General features: G+C 44.5%; 1 protein-coding gene across 1 annotated transcript; it reads right to left on the reverse strand.

The window, feature by feature from the left end:
* Positions 1 to 278: 278 nt before the first annotated feature.
* HTR1A (5-hydroxytryptamine receptor 1A) lies at positions 279 to 18504 on the reverse strand. The gene is made up of 2 exons (XM_017811118.1): positions 18442 to 18504; positions 279 to 1601 (listed from the first exon to the last, which is right to left on the reverse strand). The coding sequence occupies exon 2, from the start codon at positions 1533 to 1535 to the stop codon at positions 294 to 296; it is 1242 nt and encodes a 413-aa protein (XP_017666607.1). The 5' UTR covers positions 1536 to 1601; positions 18442 to 18504; the 3' UTR covers positions 279 to 293.
* Positions 18505 to 20039: the final 1535 nt, after the last annotated feature.

Here is a 20039-nt window from a genome sequence, read left to right on the forward strand (position 1 = left end):
AGGAGGCGGGAGCGCCGGCGCCCGGCAGCGGAGGCCATGCAAGACGAAGGCGGCCGCGGAGCCCTCCTGGGCCGAGCGTCCCGCGCCCTTCCCAGCGGAGCCCCGTCCTGCCTCGCGGGGCTTGTCCGGCGAGCGAAGGAGCGACGGACTACGGTGCGCTGCGGGGGAGATGGCGGGGTCCCCCGCCCTTCGGACGGCGGTGGAGAGGAGCTGGGGGGGGCACTCTGCGGCGCACGGCAGGCGGGTGGAGCGAGTAGGAGGACCCCGCTTGCCCCGTCCCGTAGCGGGGGGCTTCACTGACGGCAAAATTTGCAGTTGATAATTTTCTTAAAAGCACTTTGGAAGTCTTTGTTGAAATAGGCATAGATAATGGGGTTGAGAAGGGAGTTAGAGTAGCCCAGCCAGTTGATTACTGCCCCTAGCCACGCGGGCATGTAGCACTTACTGTCACAAAAAGGCAGGACTAGGGCCACGATGAAAAACGGCAGCCAGCAGAGGATGAAGGTGCCCATAATGATGCCCAGGGTCTTGACAGTCTTCCTCTCCCGGGACAGAGCCATTCTCCGTTTGGCCTCCGTGTTCTTCTCATTGCGTCTCTCGAAGGAGGAGGGCGGTGGGGAGTCGCACGCCTCGGTGGGCAGCGGCAAGTGAGTCTTGGAGGAACTGTTGCAGCGCTGAACCTCGATGATCTCCAGGGCAGTCCCGTCCTGGCCCTGCCGCACAGCGCCGTTAACACAGGCACCAGGCTTGGGCTCTACAGTTCGCCTCCAGCCCTTGTCGGGCTCCCCGTTGCCTTTCTTCTGCACGGTGGCCGGAGACAGGGTGAGGCAGGTGTCGGCGATTTTCTTCTTCTCCGCTTTCTTCACTGTCTTGCGGATTCTAAAGCGGGCCGCCTTGAAGATGCGACCGTAGAGCACCAGCATGAGGAGAAGCGGAATATAAAAGGCGCCGAAGGTGGAGTAGATGGTGTACCCGTGGTCCTTACTGATGGTGCAGGCATCGGGGTTCGAGCGGTCCTCCGGCGTTCTCCAGCCCAGCATGGGCGGGATGGATATCAAGAAGCCGATTAGCCAGGTCAGGCTGATAAGCACGGCCGCCCGTCGGGGAGTCCGCTTGTTAACATAGTCGATGGGGTCCGTGATGGCCCAGTACCTGTCCAAGGCGATGGCGCACAGGTGCAGAATGGAAGAGGTGCAGCAAAGCACGTCCAGCGAGATGAAGATGTCGCAAGTGACCTGCCCCAGTGTCCACTTGTTCAGCACCTGATACAGGGCCGCCATGGGCAGCACCAGCACGGATACCAGGAGGTCGGTGACGGCCAGCGAGCCGATCAAATAATTGGCCACGGTTTGCAGGGAGCGCTCCAGGGCGATGGCCGCGATCACGCAGGCGTTACCGCTCACAGCGCACAGGATGAGCGTTCCCAGGAGCAGGGAGGTGAGTACCTGGTAGCCCAGGGTCACCTCGGCGAGGCCAAGGCTACCTGTCCCCTCGGGGGAGCGCGCTGGGGAGGTAGTGTTGTTGGCCACATCCATGCCGGGCGGGGGGGGTCGCTTCAGGAGACAGGCATGGGAAGAGGCGCCGGTCACTTGTGCGCTTCCCTGGCAGGAGGCATCGCCGCCCCGTGCGCTTTGGCCACGCCGGGCACCCCCCGCTCAACCACCCCTCCCTTCCCTATATAGCGCGGCGGGAGGCGGCCGAGGCTCGGAGGACGGCGGCTGGCGGAGCCGCCCCGCTCCCGCCCATCCCCGCCGCCTCTGCCCAGCGCGCAGCCCCGGGCCGTGGGGGCGGCCCTCCCGCCGCCGCTCGCCGAGCTGCTGCCCCTTGCTCTGCTGCTCTCCCGCGCCGTTCCTCCCTGCTCTGCCTCTTCGCGCTCTCCTAGCTTTCTCCCTCCCATTCATCCTCCCCTCCTTCCCCTCCCCTTCCGTCCCCTGTCCCTCCCGCCCTCCTGCGGGGGGGTCTCGCTCGGTCGCCGTCGACGGGCGGGCGGAAGTGTCTGTCACTCCCTCCTGCCCCCTCTTCTTTGGGGGGACACCGCGGAGAAACTCTCCACGACTGCCCTCGCCCTCTCCAAATCTCGCCGCAGCTCTGCCCCGGCAGCGGTGCTCTTAGCTGCCCCTGGGGACTGGTGCCGGGACGGAGGGGAAGGGAGGCGAGGGGATAGCATTCTGTGAGCAGGCAGTGCCGGCTGGGGCGGGAGGGCACCGCACCGCCCGGGCTGCCCACGGGCCGGGAGTGCCGAGGCGAGTGGCTTCGGAGGTGCCGATCGCCACCTGCAGGCAGGCGGCGGCCGCCTGAGTGCCTGGAGCTCGGCGAGGTTCGGCCGAGAACCGCGAACACGGGACCGGGCAGACTTCGTGCGGGTCGGCACCCTCGCCCCACGCCCAGCCTCCCCAGGGCGCTGCCGGGGCTGCCCGGGGAGCAGCACCAGCCGAGGTGCCGCGGGTGCAGGGACAGCGGGAGCACGGGCAGCAGCGTCCGTCGTGTCTCGGCAGGGACTGCTGTACAGACGCACAGGGCTCCCGCTCACCGCTGACGAGTGCTGTAGCGATGAAAGCCCGATTCGTTATGATTCATGCCATCGGCCCAGCGTCCTGCCGTCGAGGGCTCAGCTCCAGTGCGCGCCTCCTCGCCCCCGCGGTTCCCCGCTTAAAGGCGGCATTGCCCCCCGGCCCTCCCGAGACGGGAATTGCAGTGCAGCACGCTGTTGAAATCACTGTTCTCTTACAAAAGTAGCAACAGAGGCAGCAACAATAAAAAAGTGGTTAAAAAAAAAAAAGATTAAAAAAAGCGTTATGGTTCCTTTCGACAGGAGGGTGAAAGGCTGTGTCTGAAAGTGAAATGAGAAAAATATCACTGGGAACAATCTTGAATAAAAAAGTGTGTCAAATTGACACATCATAAGTAAATCAGTTATTATCCAGTAAATAGAACTAACAATCCTGGGAAGAATCTATCATTAAAAAAAAAAAAAAGTGGTGGTGTTTACTAACTGTCTGTCACTGAAAGACAAAGGAAAATCCCTAACACAACTTCTGTGACACGTTTTCTGCTATATTGCGGCTCTGTATTTTGAACGATGGGAGTTCTCTCATTCCGCTCTGTAATTCTGCAAACTCAGAAAACGCAGAAAGCCGAATAAGTGATTGCTTAACAAGAAGATTTGCTGATTCTAACTTAATCAAACTTGAGATGAGGTTCACAGAGCCTGGTTTGCACACCTTCAGGTTTCCTTCATCTTCTCTCAGTCAACACTTAAAGTTGAGTTCATAGCTTCAAAACGTTTGTACAGATTTCGGCCGCTTTCTCTTTACGACGGGTCCAGACTGCATTTCTCCAGCCCTAGGCTTGCGATTTCCTCTATCTGATCGGGACGTAGAGATGCGCTAGATAAGCAGATCAGAGCTTCACCCCTGCATGCCCGTTGTCTCAGCCCATCGCATCAACATTTACACGCTACTGAATGAAGACTTAATACAGATTAAATGTAATCGGTATTTAAGTATGCAGTACGGCTTCACTACCAACACCTATTTTCTTTTTAATGTCTCCTCAAATGCAGGGAACGGTTAGCTTCTTAGCAGCTGCCTCTTAAAAGGTTTTCCTTCAGTGAATATGAGTTTGTTTTTGTTGTTTAGAGTCAGCCTGATTAACAAAAAAAAAAAGGTACAAGTCTGGGAGGCAGGGAAACATCAAGGAGATTGTGCCATCTTACTTGCATGGTGGTGGGCAAGCCATCAGGCTAATTAGATTAGCCTGAAAATAGCGTTTCAAAGCCACGGGGGATGGGGGGTTTAGGAGTCCAGAATGGCTCTTGGGAAAATCGTTTCCAAGATTTTGCGCTGACAGGGCCAAGTGAAGTCAATCCCAGACACTTTTTCTCGAGAAATCCAATCGGAAAAAGTCGACAGGGTCCTTTTTCAACTGAAATATTTTAAATTGGCCCTTTTTTGTTGTTTTTGTTTGTTTGTTTATTTGTTTGTTTGTTTTTAGAGATTGAAGGTCATTTCACTTTTAATTAAATTGAGAAGTAAGTTAGGCAACCATGGAGGAAGAGGAGGGAGTAGGAGGTGAAAGATGTAGATGAAGCTAAAATTCATTCTTTTGATGTGATAGTGTCTTTAATCCTGCTAAGCATTTAAAGACCGAAATTCCTGTTAAACTTTCTAGCAGCTAAATGATGTGCTAATGTCTTTAGATAACCTAGGTGAAGCACTTAGGGAAATTCTTAAATAAAACCATACCCTCATAAAATCCAACCTGACTTGAGAGTAAATGAATCCTTAAGACCACACAACCTGAAAAAGTCAAATTAAAATATTAATATTATTTAGTTATGATACAGCTGCAGCAAACAAGCAGCTCCTCATTAAGTACAAAAAAAAAGGCATTAACAACAGTGGCAGAAGATGCTTTTCTTGGCAATTTCATTCCACCCATTTCAAAAAAAGAAAAGACCTACATATTCTTGATGCTTTCAGATTATTATTATTATTATTATTTATTTGTCAATTTAAAACTGAAATGTCACAATTTGATGGCAGCATTTTGTTCATGTGGTTGCATGTTACACTTTGGTTTGAAAAGGATTTGAGTCTTGGGCTTTTTTTTGCTATTCACCACCATAAGATACAGCATTTGTGATATTCGGGAGTTTATATTCCAGTATTGGTTTCAAAACCAATGGGTTTAAAGACTAGGGAGCTAAGGAGATTAATTGTTTCAGTTTTCTGAAACTAATAGAGTATGTACAGTTTTCTGTCAGAGAAATTCCAAACAGGTGTGCCAGGACACAACCTATCCAACTACAGCCCCCTTGAATTTTCTCATGATGCATCTTCGAAGTACAGTCAAGAGGAATTAGCACTACTCCACACTGTTTGAAACCTTCTGAAAAACACATATAAATTTAAAATACAGAGAAGCAAACAAGAATTTCATGGCTGAAGTGACTGTATCATTGAAACCCATTCCTTTCACACAAGTACATGCATTTCAGTACAAGATCCACTTCAAGATATCTGCTTCCACCTTTCATAAAAGACAAAATGTTTCACAGTACTTAAAAAAAAATAAGCTTTATCCTATAAAAGACTGAAAGATGTAAGAAGGTGACAGAAAAGTTTAAGGCCATTGCTAGTATTGAAGCTGCATAGCTCTCAACAAACTGTTCTGGATCAAAATGAGTCCAAATTTGGCAAAGGGTTTAGTCATGACTTTGTGAACAAGATGAACCAACCAGGAAACTAAGTGATTTTCAGTAACAGCAGCAGAACTATTCCCCATGTCCTATCTCTAGTTATGGCCAGTTTGTGAAATCTTGGACATCCAACTCATACTAAAGAAGAGGGACAAAAAATTCTCAATTGAATCCTACAGTTAGTCTACTCAGAATAAATACACTACAAATCCAGTGCAATAGCACAACAAAGAAGCCTAAATTTCCTACTTTTGAATCACCTTTGTGCCATTTCAATACTTTTTTTTCTCTTTTGGGGCATGGAGGTGGGCTGGGTAGTTCTCCAGGCTGTCCTGTCCAGAGAGCCAGGAGCTGGCTATCCATGACCCACTAGGAGCTGTGCAGCACTGAGACATTCCTGTAGTTCTGCAAGTCATCTGGGGGTTAACAGAGGCTACAGCATGAGCACTTTACTCAGCTTTAGGGCTGAGTTAGGTCCTGTAAGGTACTGAGATATCTCTCAAGCTTCTCCTTAACACTCCCAGTTCTGCAAACACAGAACAGTTGCACCCAAGATCAGGCCTGGAAAAATCTGTCAGTTCTATGCCAGACATGCTAAGGTAGCAGTGCTTTAAAAGCATGTCTTTAAGAGGTCTTGGGAATGGTACAGCTAGGTTCACATGCTGCTAAATCAGCTTCTGGTGGCTCTGCACCTATCCCAGTCAGATTTCTGTTCCCTCTTCATTGCATATTTAGAACCATATCAGTAATCTGGGCCTGATAACCCTGGAAGTTCTTCCTGGAAGAAACAGGAATAACTGGAATGCCTGTCTATTATGTTTCCCATGGTATTAACCATGTTTCCATTGCCTGATATATCCCAGTTGACACTGTCATCATAGAAAACAGTGAGCTAATGGCAAGTTCAGTGCCCTATTTTCATGCCATTCAGTTGTCTTACCGCAACTCTTACTTTAGTCAATTTTATTAAGGATAGAAACTAATTATTTATAAAATACACACATTTTTATTTGCTGCTTCTATCTTTCTCTGCCAAGAGCTTGCAGTAGTAAAATTACAGCAGAACTCAGCAGAACTCACAAAAGGAGATAATTCATTCCACCTCACAGTGTTAGAAGTAATAGAAGAGTATGTGAACATTTCATCAAGAATGAATAAGTGTTATGTATATTCAAGGAACATCACTGAAGTGAAACTGTTACTAATGATGCCTGCTATCAAAATCCTGGGGCAGCTTTTATGTGACTCTAGAAGTTTAAGATTAATTTTTAAAGATGTTTGCTTTCATATTCTTCCTCTGTGAAGTAAAGAGACTTTCAAGAATAGTTGTTCAAACATAAGTTTTCATAAGTTTGCAGAAACTTATCAGAATTTTGGCATTGTGGAAAAAGTTGACTTTAGGCTATATTTTCTGTCTTACCCCTTCTGTTACACAGTGCAGCTGTGATGAAGAAAGAGCTGGGAGATTGTCTTTTAACCATTTGTGCATTTTCTTGACACTAAAGCTCCTAAGCATGGATTTGACTCTAGAGAAACTCTGGGAAAATCTGCTTACTCGACTCTAAGCACACTGGGGGGAACAGAGCAATGTACCAGTTCTGCTGGGGTTTTTATCAGCACATCTGTGTCAGAGACAAAGGAGAGCAATACACAGAACTGGTGCATTAGGAGCTGGTCTCTGTGAAGAAAGATTTCGTAGCTGGTTAAGAATCACCTGTGTAGTGCAATACAGTCTCAAGAAACCAGAATATGCCTGCATGGTTTTTTAAAAACTATATTCTGATATTGGCAATTTAATTATTAACACTAGCTCACAAGAAAGTTTTTCTCAACCAAAGTTTGCAAAATAAATCACCATCAAACCTTTTCGTGAAGAGTTTAAAGCCCACAATTACAGCAGCAAAACACATCCTTTAACTTCTAGTGATTCCAGGGACATCAGTGGGACTATTTGAATGCTTAGAGTTAACTCCTGATTCAGCAAAATACTTATAAAAGTGTTGGAACCTGCAGGCATTTACATTCTTCAGTGTTACTGAATGAGATCACATAGCTGTATGTTTGCTTGAGGTTACAGAGCAGTACACTGTAGTCATTTCAGCAGTGTTTTTGCCTTAGGAAAGCAGATAAATCTGTCAAATTTCTAAATCAGATCAACACACTGAATGGTGATATGGACACAAGAGGGAATTACTAGAGCATGCAGTCTTGAAACATAAGTAGGTGAGAGTGCTCTTTAAATATATATGTACAATGAACCAACATGTAGTGGTACTCCAGACAGATACCCCTAATTTTTTCTTTCAGCCACCTGTGATTAGAAATCAGTTAATAGGTAAAATACAAGAAGCCTTAGAGTATATATAATACGTAATCCTCAGCAGTTCCAGGATGAAACCACTCAGTTTTGAGCTTGGCAAATAGCATTTTATAAGCTTCCTATAGGGATTGCTGTCTTAGTCATCATTGCCTTTCAGGTTGGCAATTCTAAAATTAAACCAGATCTCAGCTGCTGCCTGGCCTGCAGTGAAATACAAAGAATTGCCAGAGATGCTGCCAATACTCTCATGTACACCTGAAAACACCAAAACAGGTTGAAACCGATGTAGGAACTTTCACAAACTGCTTTTGTTTTAACATAAGTAATCCAAGCAATACAGTAGCTGTGAAATACATTGCAATAACTTTAAATAACAAATCAGCTCAGTTTACATCATATTGTCTAGGGACCTCTTGTTTATTTGGGGCTTGGGATGGGATTTTTCTGTTGATGAAGTAACAATTACATTTGAAATAAATGCATATGGAGCCAAGAGAATATAGTTTAGTAAATATTTTAAGAGGAACATAACCAATTGATTACAGGCTTCAGGAAGTCAATTGTGCAAAGACAATAGAAAGAGCAAGAGCAGTTTTCCCATTGTAGAAGAAACAACTCATCATCATTCTGATGAAAGAAGTCAGTGTCCTGGCTGACTTGAGCTGATAAAAGTCATTGTTTAGCTGGGAACCTGCCAAATGTCCCTCATGTACACAGAGTGGAAATACTGAAAAAAAATAATGAACAAATAAAAGCTAGTAAGACATTAATCTCTTTTGCAAATAGGTTTGTGGAGCATAACATAATGAAGTTGGAGAGAACTTTGTCACTAAATTACTGGTAGCTCAACTTGTAATACCCTCGTCAAGGGTTTACGTTATGTGCATTTTAAAGCTAGGGCTGAATGAAATACAATAAAAAATATTGGCTGGAATTAATATAATCCAGCATCAAAGAAAGTTACAGTTTAAAAAACAATCCTTCCTTTAAAAGCAAATTATAAAATTACTCTATCTAGGTTGTAAGAGTCATAGCTGCATATATGGTATATATACAAGTATTGGAGCTTGTGAGTTAAAAACAGACAGACCATCTCTTCTCCAGAAACTCTTTCTGCTCATACTTAGTAAGTTTCTCATTCCTATAGGCATAGAGGTCAAACATTGTAGAGTCTGGCTATGTGCTAAGACCAAGGAACAGCAAGTTTGCATCTTTATGTACTCTCCAGGACCATCTTCCCTCAGGAAGCAAGACTGGTTTTGATAAATGATAAGAAATTGGACAGAAATATGCCTGATCAATTTTTAGCTACACATATCCACTATCACTCTGAGATATGGGGTCACACTTAATATAAAGCAAAACACACATTTTTATGGACTGGGAATTTCATGGACATCAGAGGAAAAAATTAGAGTAACACTGAGTACATTTAAAAATGTTTACCTAGTCAAAAGAAAGTAGTAACAGAAAAAGTAGGCATTTTAATTTATTTAATTACTACTTCAGTTATTAATTTCTGCTAATAATTTAAACAGCCATTGACAGCACCCAGTTCTGTAACCATATACAGTATAGACCAAGGCAGGTACACTGTTACAGTCAATTAAATTGAAGTGCTCTTGGGCACCGAAATGAAATACATGGAAAGGCCCACAGCTATGCTACAAACTCTCTTAGCACCCAGAAGGTGGTAATGGATACAATATGTCTTTTGGTAATGGTACCAGTGGAGGCACAGGAATAGATTGGAAGTGCAAATGACCAGAGATGAAGGCATCTCAGAGACAGTAGCTAATAGCGCTTGGGCACATTTTGGCTACTGTTTAGCAATTTGGAAGCTGTAAACTGCAGGGATAGATAATTCAAGCGTATTGCTGCACTTTTAACTTCATGTCTGATACACACACACCCCCCCACATGCACATCTGAACAATTGCACACTTTAAGAATCTTCTGTGATAAACTGCCCAGACTCTAGAAGAAAAAGGATTGCTCTTCTATCTAAAAAGATACAAATTCCATATAGTTCTAAATTTTGTTAATCTACTTTGCTTCAACACCCAGATTTTCTTCTGTTGATTTTGTTTCACATTGGCACCAAACTACGCTGCAGGCTTAGAATAGGATTGCTGAAATAGGATCTTGCTGAAATCAGCAATATCCATAAAATGAGAAAATATGCAACATGTGGTTAAACAGGACCCTCAGCTAGTGAAATGGCAGGTTTGGCAGTACTGAAAAAAAAATTTCACATTTCTAAAATTAAGTTCTGAAGGTCATTTAGCCTGGTCTTTTACATGGCACAGACTATTTTATTTCTGCCATTTACTCCAATACTTATCCAGGTAATTTATTATGCAATTTTCATTTGAAGGCCTTTGGTCATTAAAAAACCAAATAAACTTTCGTAGTTTATTACAATATTTCAAACTTTTGTTGTTAAAGCCCATGCTTAAGATCCAGTTTGAATTAGTCTCATTTCAGCTTCCAGTTCTAATTTACATCAATTACACTTCTAATATCTTTTTTCTTTATAGATACTGAAGGCAGTTTTTAGCTGTAGGATATTACACAGAAAGAAAATTAAAGGATTATAGTAACTGTCTCAGTTTAATGAGACTGAAGTGTTTTGTTAAGGAGGGTGAGTTATGAGGAAAACCCTCTAAGCAATTGTAAACCTGAAATTAAGAGGCTCCAATTGAGGAAGTATGGAGAAAGAAAAAATAACAGCCCTTTATTAAAGGATATATGTGTATTGGCAGAACAACAAAAGAACACAAAACCAACCGAACAATAACCCTATACCAAACAATCCCCTCCAAAAAGGAAGCAGTTCAGGACTTTCTGCCTTTTGGCACAATTCTAACAACAATCAGCAGGGGTCCGATCGCTGGAGGTGCAGAGCCTGTAGGTGCTTGGTGGTAGTCAGTCAGGGGTGCTGTTGGGCTCTGGTGGTTGCCGCATGGGGGCCCCAATACGTGGGAGAAGCCGAAAATGGAGATCTCCTCCCCCCCCACACACATCCTGAGAAGGGGAAGGGGGAAAGGGATGAAAGGAGGCTCTTTCCCACAAAACTCACTGGCTGTGGCTGGGAATTCCCCCCTTTCATCAATGGACACACGCCACTGCCAAACACAGGAGCGGAGGAGGGAGAAGGCGACCTCCTCCCCAGAAAGTTCCTCTGCAGGTGGGTCAAACCTCTGCGGTGAAGTCCGAGCAGGTCCAGGCTGGGGGCAGAACAGGGCTCAGGAAGACAAAGGCAAACCAGAGCCAGAAGACAGCCAGATGACCAGGCCAAAACCAAAAGCGACCTTGGAGCCTTTCCACCCACACCCCTCCCTGCGTCAGGGCAGAAGTGAAGTCCCTGACATTTCCGAGGAGAGGGAAAAAACAACTCACCCCGCCACACACAGTCTTCTGACAGCCATCACTATGGAATTCAGGCCTGCTATTTAGTTCTTTTGTGTGTGTCAATTACCCTAGGCAAACTGCTTCCCCCTCCCTCAGTCAGTGTATTTCTTTTACAGTGATACAGGGGAAAGAATAATTCCTGCTTGTTTTTTTTAGAACAAGTAAACCTGTAACAGTAACTTTCAGAGTAATCATCTCTGCTAGTTTTGAAAAGTTTTTTAAATGTTTGTGATACATTTTTACTATATTTCCCCATAAGGAATCATATTCACATCTGTTCATAAGCACTCAGCTGCTTCCCCGATTCATTTCTTGAACATTAAAGTACCCATTTTGAAAATAAAAACATTCAAAATCACCTTTTTTTTTAAGGCAAATCTAGACATAGTATATTTTCAACCTTAACTAAGCCTTTTCCAGTCTGTGATTCTATAATCACTCATAAATTATATTCACACTGGCTGGGCATGATAAATACATATTTAATACACAGTACTTCTCTGAATATTTAAAAAAAAATCTGCAAAGTTCAGTAATTCATTTCTGCTGATTCCCCTGCAAAGCACAGGCTTATGGGTCATCTGCAAAGTACTGGCCATTTGAGGCAATTCACGAACTGGTAGCTCAGGGCAAAGCCAAGAATTTGGCTGCAGTCAGAATCAGTAGTATGTTTCACTGCCCCGTTCCTTTTTTATTTCAGTGGTAATTTTAGCCGTTATGTATTGGTTTGCCCCTTCTTCCAGAATAAACCTTGTTTTGTCCAGAAGACCTTCTTAGTTTTATTTTGTGTTATGTGCTATGCACATTTCCTTAAGTGACAAAGGTAACCCAAGTGACTTCTGTCTGTGACTACTCATTCCTACCTCATACCACAAAGTATCAATCCTCAGTTGATTTTGTACAGCTTGGTGGAATCTGCAAATTTAATCCCTAAATCACTGAGATTGCCCAGTCTAAAAAGGAATAAATAAATAACAGCATTTTGGGGGATGCTTACTTTCCCTGGCCCAGGGTGCAGCACAGCTCATGCATTCTGGCACTGCCAAAAGTGAGGTGACGACAAACTGCAATATAGAAATAAGAACATGCATTGTATCCTGGGTTTGGACATGATAATGTACTTCCTACTAACTGGTACAGTGTTGCATTCGATATGAGGATAATGTTGATAACACACTGATGTTTTAGTTGTTGCTAATTTGTATTTACCCTAAACTAAGGACTTTTCATCTTCCTATGCTCTGCCAGTGAGCAGGTGCACAAGACTCTGGGAGGGAACATGGCCAGGAGAGCTGACCCAAACAGGCAAAAGACATATTCTATACAATAGATGTCATGCCCAGTATATAAACTGGAATAGGGGAGGATTTAGGCCAAGAGGGGCTGATCACATCTGTGGTCTGGGCTGGACTAGGCATTGATCAGTGGATGGTGAGAAACTGTATTGTGCGTCATTTGTTTCTCTTGGATTTTATTCCTCTCAATCTCTCTCTCTCTCTCTCCCCTTTTCATTACAGTCATTACTATTATTATTTTTATTATTATCATTAGTGTTATTATAATAACAGTATTTATCTTTGCTTCAGTTATGTGACTGTTCTTATCTCAACCCGTGAGTTTCACTTTTTTCCCAATTTTCCTTCCCACTGGGGTGGGAGGCAATCAGTGTGGGAGTGAGCAAGTAACTGGATGGTACTTAGGTCTGGGGTTAAACTGTGACACATCCACAGGCAAAACAGGGGGGAGATTTTTTTACCAGTTGTGAGGTACTTGCAAAAATAACTGCAACTATGCATCAATCTGTAGTTTCATGACACACTGGGTCTGGCTTTAGGGCTCCCATTACTAGATCAAAATCAGTACCATCAAATGACACAAAAGCACTGATACAGCACAAATTATTGGCAGTTTGAGATATTTTCACACCTTTTGATGGGCTTTGTACCATAAAACCAATATAATCTGACCTCCTGTGTTTGGCTTTTGGCATAAAACCAGTCATGAATTTCACAGTGTGCTTCAGCTAAAGCAATATAAACACAGACATAAACTGTATGCTTGATTTGAATCAATTTTCTACAAATGAATGATTCAATAATGTGAGGTTTTTTGGTATTGATAACTGAAACTATAGTCTCTCTCTGGAGTGATACAATTCAAAGCAACAGCCATTAAAGAGATATCAGCGGTACAATTGTCTCACTGTTTTTTTAACTCTGACATCTGATGTGAATTGCCATGAAAGTCTGGGAAAAGTTCCCATTATACAGAGTTTAGGACTGCAAGGAGGTGATCAAGTCACCTTTTCTCCTGTATACATATGTATGTACTTCCAATGCCCCCTCCTTTTTCTACTCAAGAACAGATTTTGTCCAATAAACTGGAATCTTTCTTTGATTTAGGGATTGTGTAAGCAGGACAGTGGCCTGCTCCACTCTTCGTCCTTTCTTACCATGAATTCAAATGGCAGATTCTTTGTATCCTGTGATAAAGAATTCTGTAATCTTTTTCAGATAACTATTGTTCACATTATTCACAAAAGAGGAGTCTCACGCATTAGTGAAGGAAAGTTTCAGTTCACATATGTTTTCTAGTCTCATATCATTCTCTTCCCAGCCCTCACAGGAAAACTGGACCAAGGATTCTACTTGGAAATCATGTTCAGTGATGAATGAGTTTAATAAAGGGTTGTTATTTCTTCTTTTTTTCCCCACACTTCCTCAATTAAAGCCCATAATTTTGAATTTACAATTGCTGAGAGAGAGGAGTTTGGTCTGTCTCATAGCTCATCCTCTTTGGCAAACATTCCAGTCTCTTCAAACTGAGACAGTCAATAGCTCCAAAGTGGGGAGATCAGAGTCCCTGTGTTCTCACTCCTGATGAGAAGGTAGGTAGGAGAGTCATCAGACCTTTGGGGGGTGGCACAAGGGACAGACCAAACAATAGCACAGATCAACTACCATTGCTTTTGAGCTGTGCAGTTTTTCCACCACCAGATCAGACAGAACAAGCTCCCAAGCATGGGATTTCTGGATGTAGGCATTGGTTTTGAAAAACAAAATGGAAACAGCAGATCTCTCCCAATAAAAGGCCACGCAAACACTTGCAAAGACTGGGGAGAAGACAGCAGGGACTGATTGCAGTTGCTGAGTTCCTATAAGTTCAGAAGCTCTTGCCAAATCCCTGGCTACAAATGCTCTCATTTGACACACCCCAAAGTGCTTCTATACCAGAGTTCCGCACAGACTTCCTCAGATTGCTTGCAACACACCCAGGTCACACAATGAAGATGTTTCCAGTGAAGAGCGCTTTTGCTAAAGCCCGAGCACTCCTGAGGAAGAGTTTGGTTTAAGTAATTCCCACCTTCTGCCAGAAAATCAAAGCAGATGGGATGTGCCTCTGCTCCTCCCAGGACCTGAGCCTCACCCTTTCTGCCATCCGCATGCCTGGAGTTGGGAGAGAGATCCGGCACCCCAACCCTTGAGCTCCATAACACAAGAACAGCCCACGGCCATTGCTGGCAGCAGGACACAGGCTCTGCAGAGTCTGCTCAAGACCTCACAGACAGGGCTGCTCAGGCATGAGTTGCCAGGATGTGGTCTGGCCAGCCTGGAGATAGGCTGTCACTGGTCTGAGCTGCCACAGCACTTCCTCTGCTGACTAGGCAGCCCCAGTGCTTCCATGGCAGTCCTGCTGACCTTGTCAGAGTACAACGATGGCTCTGCTTGGAGACCAGCGTAAAGCTCTGCTTCTGTGCAAAGTGAAGTATTGGGTGCAACCATACCATGACTAGTGAGCAGTGAAGGCTGGAGGAGAGCAGGATTTCAAAACATCAGCAGAGTGGGGCATGGAAGAGGCCAGGTCTAACAAGCAATGAGATGTAGGTTGGACCTGGAGATCTCCCCACCCTGGCAATGGTGTACATGGCTGCACCCCATCACACCACACAGGCCCTATCAACCTCAGGCTGTAGCAGACAAAAGGGGGGGGGAAGGGAAGCACCAAGGGAAAAAGGAGAAACCTTCATAGGTCGGGATAGCAATATCTTCCAGTTTTCATAGTTGTATATATTCTTCTTTTACAAGTGCCTCCAGGTCTCCTTAAGGGCTAGCATATGCCCCAGCTGCTGGCCTGGCCATGGTTTTGCTATCTTCTGGGGCACTCAAGTGTTGCCAGCAGCATGACCTCTTGAGGGCTAAAGTGTTCTGGGAGCCACTGGCCCTCCTCTTTAGGGCGCACTTGTCTCCAGTGATTTTGATGAGCTGACGCACAAAGGTGAATGACTGGTTTTACAGACAGGGCTGCAGCTCCCAGACCAAGGCCTCTTCATTCAGCCCACAGAATCACAGATTTACTAAGATGGTGTCTTGTGCTGAAGCCACTTCCCATCAGCACAGTGACTGTTTCAGCCAGGGCAGCAGGGCCTTAAGTCCCAGAAGCAAGGACCAGTCCCAGAGAATGCCTTCCTAGACCTCAGACTGGAAGTCACCCACGTAAGTCCTGGGCTGTGGCCGCGCAACACCCTGCTTGTCCTGGTGGCTGGCAACAGATGAATATGAGGGGTTTTGAAAAACCATTTCCAAAAATTGTTTATTCCATATACCGCATGGAGTAAAAGATAGTGTTGACAGCCTGTCTGAAAAGGGGGAAATGCTGGTTTCCTCAAATTGGCCACCACACAATGCATCCCAGGCAGAACTAGCAGAGCATTATCATGAGCATCACAACAGATTTGACAGCTCCTCTCTGTTTGCACAACTGTGTTTGCTTGTTGCAGCAGGCTAGGGAGACCTGAGAACATGGAACTGCTCCCGCTTGCTAGCACCACAACAGCACTGTCACACACTGCAGAGCAGAGGAGGCTATCATCATTCACTGCTCCTTGGAGCAGAGGAAGAAAAGCCTGGGTCCCTCAGGAAGGAGGCCTTCCTAGCTTCCCATGGCTCAAGCACTTCCCAAGCAATCCCACTTAGACCAGGTCAGGCTTTGTCTATGGGGCCTAAGAAGTCATGTTATGAATCACAAAAGCAAAGGCACAGTTTGCGCAGAAAATGCCCTGGATTCAGCTGAAGCACGTATCCCACTTTCACAGGTTTGCAAAGTTGCAGGTGCTGCTCTAGCAGGTCATGTCATATCTCCCAACATAAACACCGTTGTCAGAAACTGAAATAATTAATGGGTTAAACATTGTAAGATCACCAAAAGACTTTTGTCCACTGTAGCAAACTGAAAAGAAACAGCTGCTCACCCTCTCTGAATATGCCTACCAGTAAAGGACCTTCAGATAAAATAGGTGCCACTGTCCAAGTATCCTAGGTGCAGAAGGGTGTGCATACCTGAAGCTACAAACTGGATTTCCAGATAAGGGAAAAGGCTAGTAAGAGGCAAATCCTGTGAGGTGGGATAATCCTTCTTACCATGCCAATATCCTCCTTCATGATGACTCTGCTGTGAAAACCCCTCCAGGGAACAACGAAGATGTCCTGTCACATCACCCATTGTAAAACTCCCCTCCCCAGGGGAGGTACCAGGTGTTCCCACCTGAGTTTGAAGTGTATAATAACTCATTAAATCTTTCAGTTTTGGCGAGGGCTTCTCCCACCCACAATGGATCAATATCATCACTTCAATTAACAGACTTCAAAGCTGCAACTACCAAGTTTCATCACTGGATCCGGCAGACAGTGAGTATGTATATCTTTCCACTTTTATCCTATATTTCTCTTCCTTTCCTTATAAATTTCCTTAAGTGTTATTTTTATGCTTTAATATTGCTGACAACAACTAAAAGGGCTACATACCTGTTTTCTTTTGAAAAAAAAATTGTTCTAAAATAAACTCCACATATATATATATATGTATATTTACAAACATCAATTATTTAGTGTCTTTTCACTCTAATCCACCCGAGGCATTTATTAACAAGAACCTGTGTTACCCTCCCCTTCTGGGGCAGGTTGTAACACACATGAGAATTTTAAGTAGCACTAAAGGCATATGTGTGGGTATCTCAACGAAGCTTTGTATCAAAGTCATTAGAAAGACTCAGAATACCAGCTTTCCACAACCAAGCAGGTCTTAAACTGCAATATAAATACAATATAAACTACAAAATTTTCTAAATGTTTAAGCCTGGTGTCTTGCTCAGAAAATGTAGTTACATAGCTTTGACCTTAAGCTTTGTCCTTCTGTGGCTTGAGCCTGAAGTGAGGATGTGACTTAACCATGTCAAAACCTGTAAAAGCAACTGCTGTGTTAGTTTGTGGCATTTGTGCTCCTGCGTAGAGCTCAGTCATGGTTACATGGTTGTATGCTCTTACTCACAGCTCTGGCATCATCCTGCTCAATGCTGGAGAATCACCCTCTAAGGAATCTCTCTCTGCACTGACTCTACAAGACACGTAGCTAAATCAGGGAGCTTCCTTTCAGCATATCAGCACTTAGTTTTTGCAGTTGAAATGGTCACTTTAACAGGTCCCTTGGTTGGGAAAAAATGAAAGTTTACATTTAAGAATTAGAGAAGGGCTTCCATGGCAAAAGCAGTGAGGTAACCAACTTATGTAGAATATGGTAACAGATAAATAACTAAAGTGAAAACACTGTTTATTGTAGCATCGTATTATATTACACATTTTAGATTACTATATGATAAGAAAAGAATTTTGAATCTCTATGAGATCTGGCAGGAGAATTCATATTCATCATGTTTCAGTAATAATGAAAATATTATGCATATCAGGCATGAGTGTAGGAGGTTCTTTTGACTACAACAAAAGAGTATTGAAACACAGTATCCTATTATAAAGCTTCAAAGTGCTCCATTTTTTTTTGCTCTGCCATCAAATACAAATACCAAGCTCAATACAGAATCTGTCACACCACAATTCTCAACTTGGAAACTGTGAAATATAAATTAACACAATTTTCAAAAAGGTAAGGCTAGTGTCTTCTAAAATGAAAAACAGATTACATTGTTTTCTTCAGCAGTCAGACAAATTACTAATTCTCTCTATTCCTGTCTACTTAATATTTGTAAGGCATAAGATTAAATATATTATATTGTAATGGTTTCACTCAGGCCTTCCTGGAGACCAGCTTGTAACCAGGAAGGAACTAGGAAGGTGATCACAGAAGTATTCCATGCTATTCCTTTACGTAACTTGAGGTATAAATAAAGCCAGCAGGAGAGACCTCCCTCTCTTCCTTTCCGGTGAGGTTCGAGAATGGTGGGTCCCTGTCTCGGTCTGGCTTATCTGGAGCGGAGGCCTACAGTGACTGCTGTTATCACGCGTGAGGAGAGAGCCCTGGGCCGTGTCGAGCCATCCTGCTTGTTCAAAGGGAAGTGGTGAGATTTTGCTAATTTACCTTCAGTTGGCTGGTTGACTTGTTTGGTCTTTATCCCTTTTCGTCCTTTTCCCTTCTCTAGTGCCTTTAGTGTTGTCTTTAACAGTCCATTACACCTTTCTACTTTTCCTGCAGCAGGTGCATGATATGGAATGTGATATACCCATTCAATACCATGCTCCTGTGCCCAAGTAGCCGCTAGACTGTTCTTGAAATGAGTCCCGTTGTCTGACTCAATCCGCTCTGGAGTGCCATGTCTCTACAGGACCTGCTTCTCGAGGCCTAGAATTGTGTTTCGGGCTGTTGCATGCGGTACCGAATATGTTTCCAACCATCCGGTGGTTGCTTCCACCATGGTAAGCACATAGCGTTTACCTTGGCGGGTCTGTGGCAACATGATATAATCAACCTGCCAGGCCTCCCCATATTTATACTTCTCCCAGCGTCCACCATACCATAGGGGCTTCAACCTTTTTGCTTGCTTAATAGCAGCACAGGTTTCACAGTCACAGATAACTTGAGAGATGATATCCATGGCTAAATCCACCCCTCGATCTCGTGCCCATCTATGAGTGGCATCTCGGCCCTGATGACCGGAAGCGTAATGGGCGCATCGAGCTAGAAACAGCTCTCCCTTCTGCTGCCAGTCTAGGTCTACTTGTGATACCTTGATCTGTGCAGCTCGGTCTGCCTGTATGTTATTAGCATGTTCCTCATTAGCTCGTTTCTTGGGCACGTGGGCATCTACATGGCGGACTCTCATATTCAATTTCTTCACTCTGGCAGCGATGTCTTGCCACAGATCAGCAGCCCAGATGGATTTTCCTCTACGCTTCCAATTCATCTCTTTCCACCGATCTAGCCATCCCCATAGGGCATTGGCTATCATCCACGAATCAGTGTACAAATAGAGCCTTGGCTATCTTTCTCTCTCTGCGACATCTAGGGCCAATTGGACTGCTTTGAGTTCTGCAAACTGACTCGATTCGCCTTTACCTTCAGTGGCTTCCGCCACTCGTCGGGTGGGACTCCATACAGCTGCTTTCCACTTCCGACTCCTCCCTACAATACACCAGGAGCCATCGGTGAAAAGGGCATAGCGTTTATATATTTATATAAAAGAAAAACACTACTTAAAAGTTAAACTTGAAAGCAATTTTTAGTTTAACAGGATAGTAACAGGACAAGAAGTGGGACATGTCTTCGTGATGTGCACTCACAGCCCGGAAAGCCAGCCATGTCCTGGGCCGTATCAAAAGCAGTTTGGGGAGCAGGTCAAGGGAGAGTGTTCTGTCCCTCTGCTCAGACCCCACTTGGAGTGCTGCACCCAGCTCTGGGGTCCCCAACACAAGAAAGATATTCAGTTGTAATGAGTTTGGAGGAAGACCAAGATGATGAGATGTCTGGAGTACCTCAGCTGTGAAGACAGGCTGAGACAGTCGGGGCTGTTCAGCTTGGAGAAGAGAAGGCTTTAGGGAGACCTTAGTGCACTTTCCAGTGCCTAAAGGGGGCCTCAAAGAGAGTTGGAGAGGGACTTTTTACCAGAACATGTAGTAAAAGGACACAGGTAACAGCTTTAAACTGAAAAGATGGCAGGTTTAGATTGGATATTAGAAAGAAATTACGTGAATTAGAAAGAAATCATGTGAGGGTGATTAGTCACTGGAACAGTTTGCCGAGGGAAATTGTGGATGCTCCATTCCTGGAAGTGTTCAAGGCCAGGTGGATGGTGCTTTGAGCAACATGGTCTAGTAGGAAGTG

The sequence above is a fragment of the Lepidothrix coronata genome, unplaced genomic scaffold (assembly GCF_001604755.1).
Source record: "Lepidothrix coronata isolate B3197 unplaced genomic scaffold, Lepidothrix_coronata-1.0 Scaffold31, whole genome shotgun sequence".
NCBI classification, from domain to species: Eukaryota; Metazoa; Chordata; class Aves; order Passeriformes; family Pipridae; genus Lepidothrix; species Lepidothrix coronata.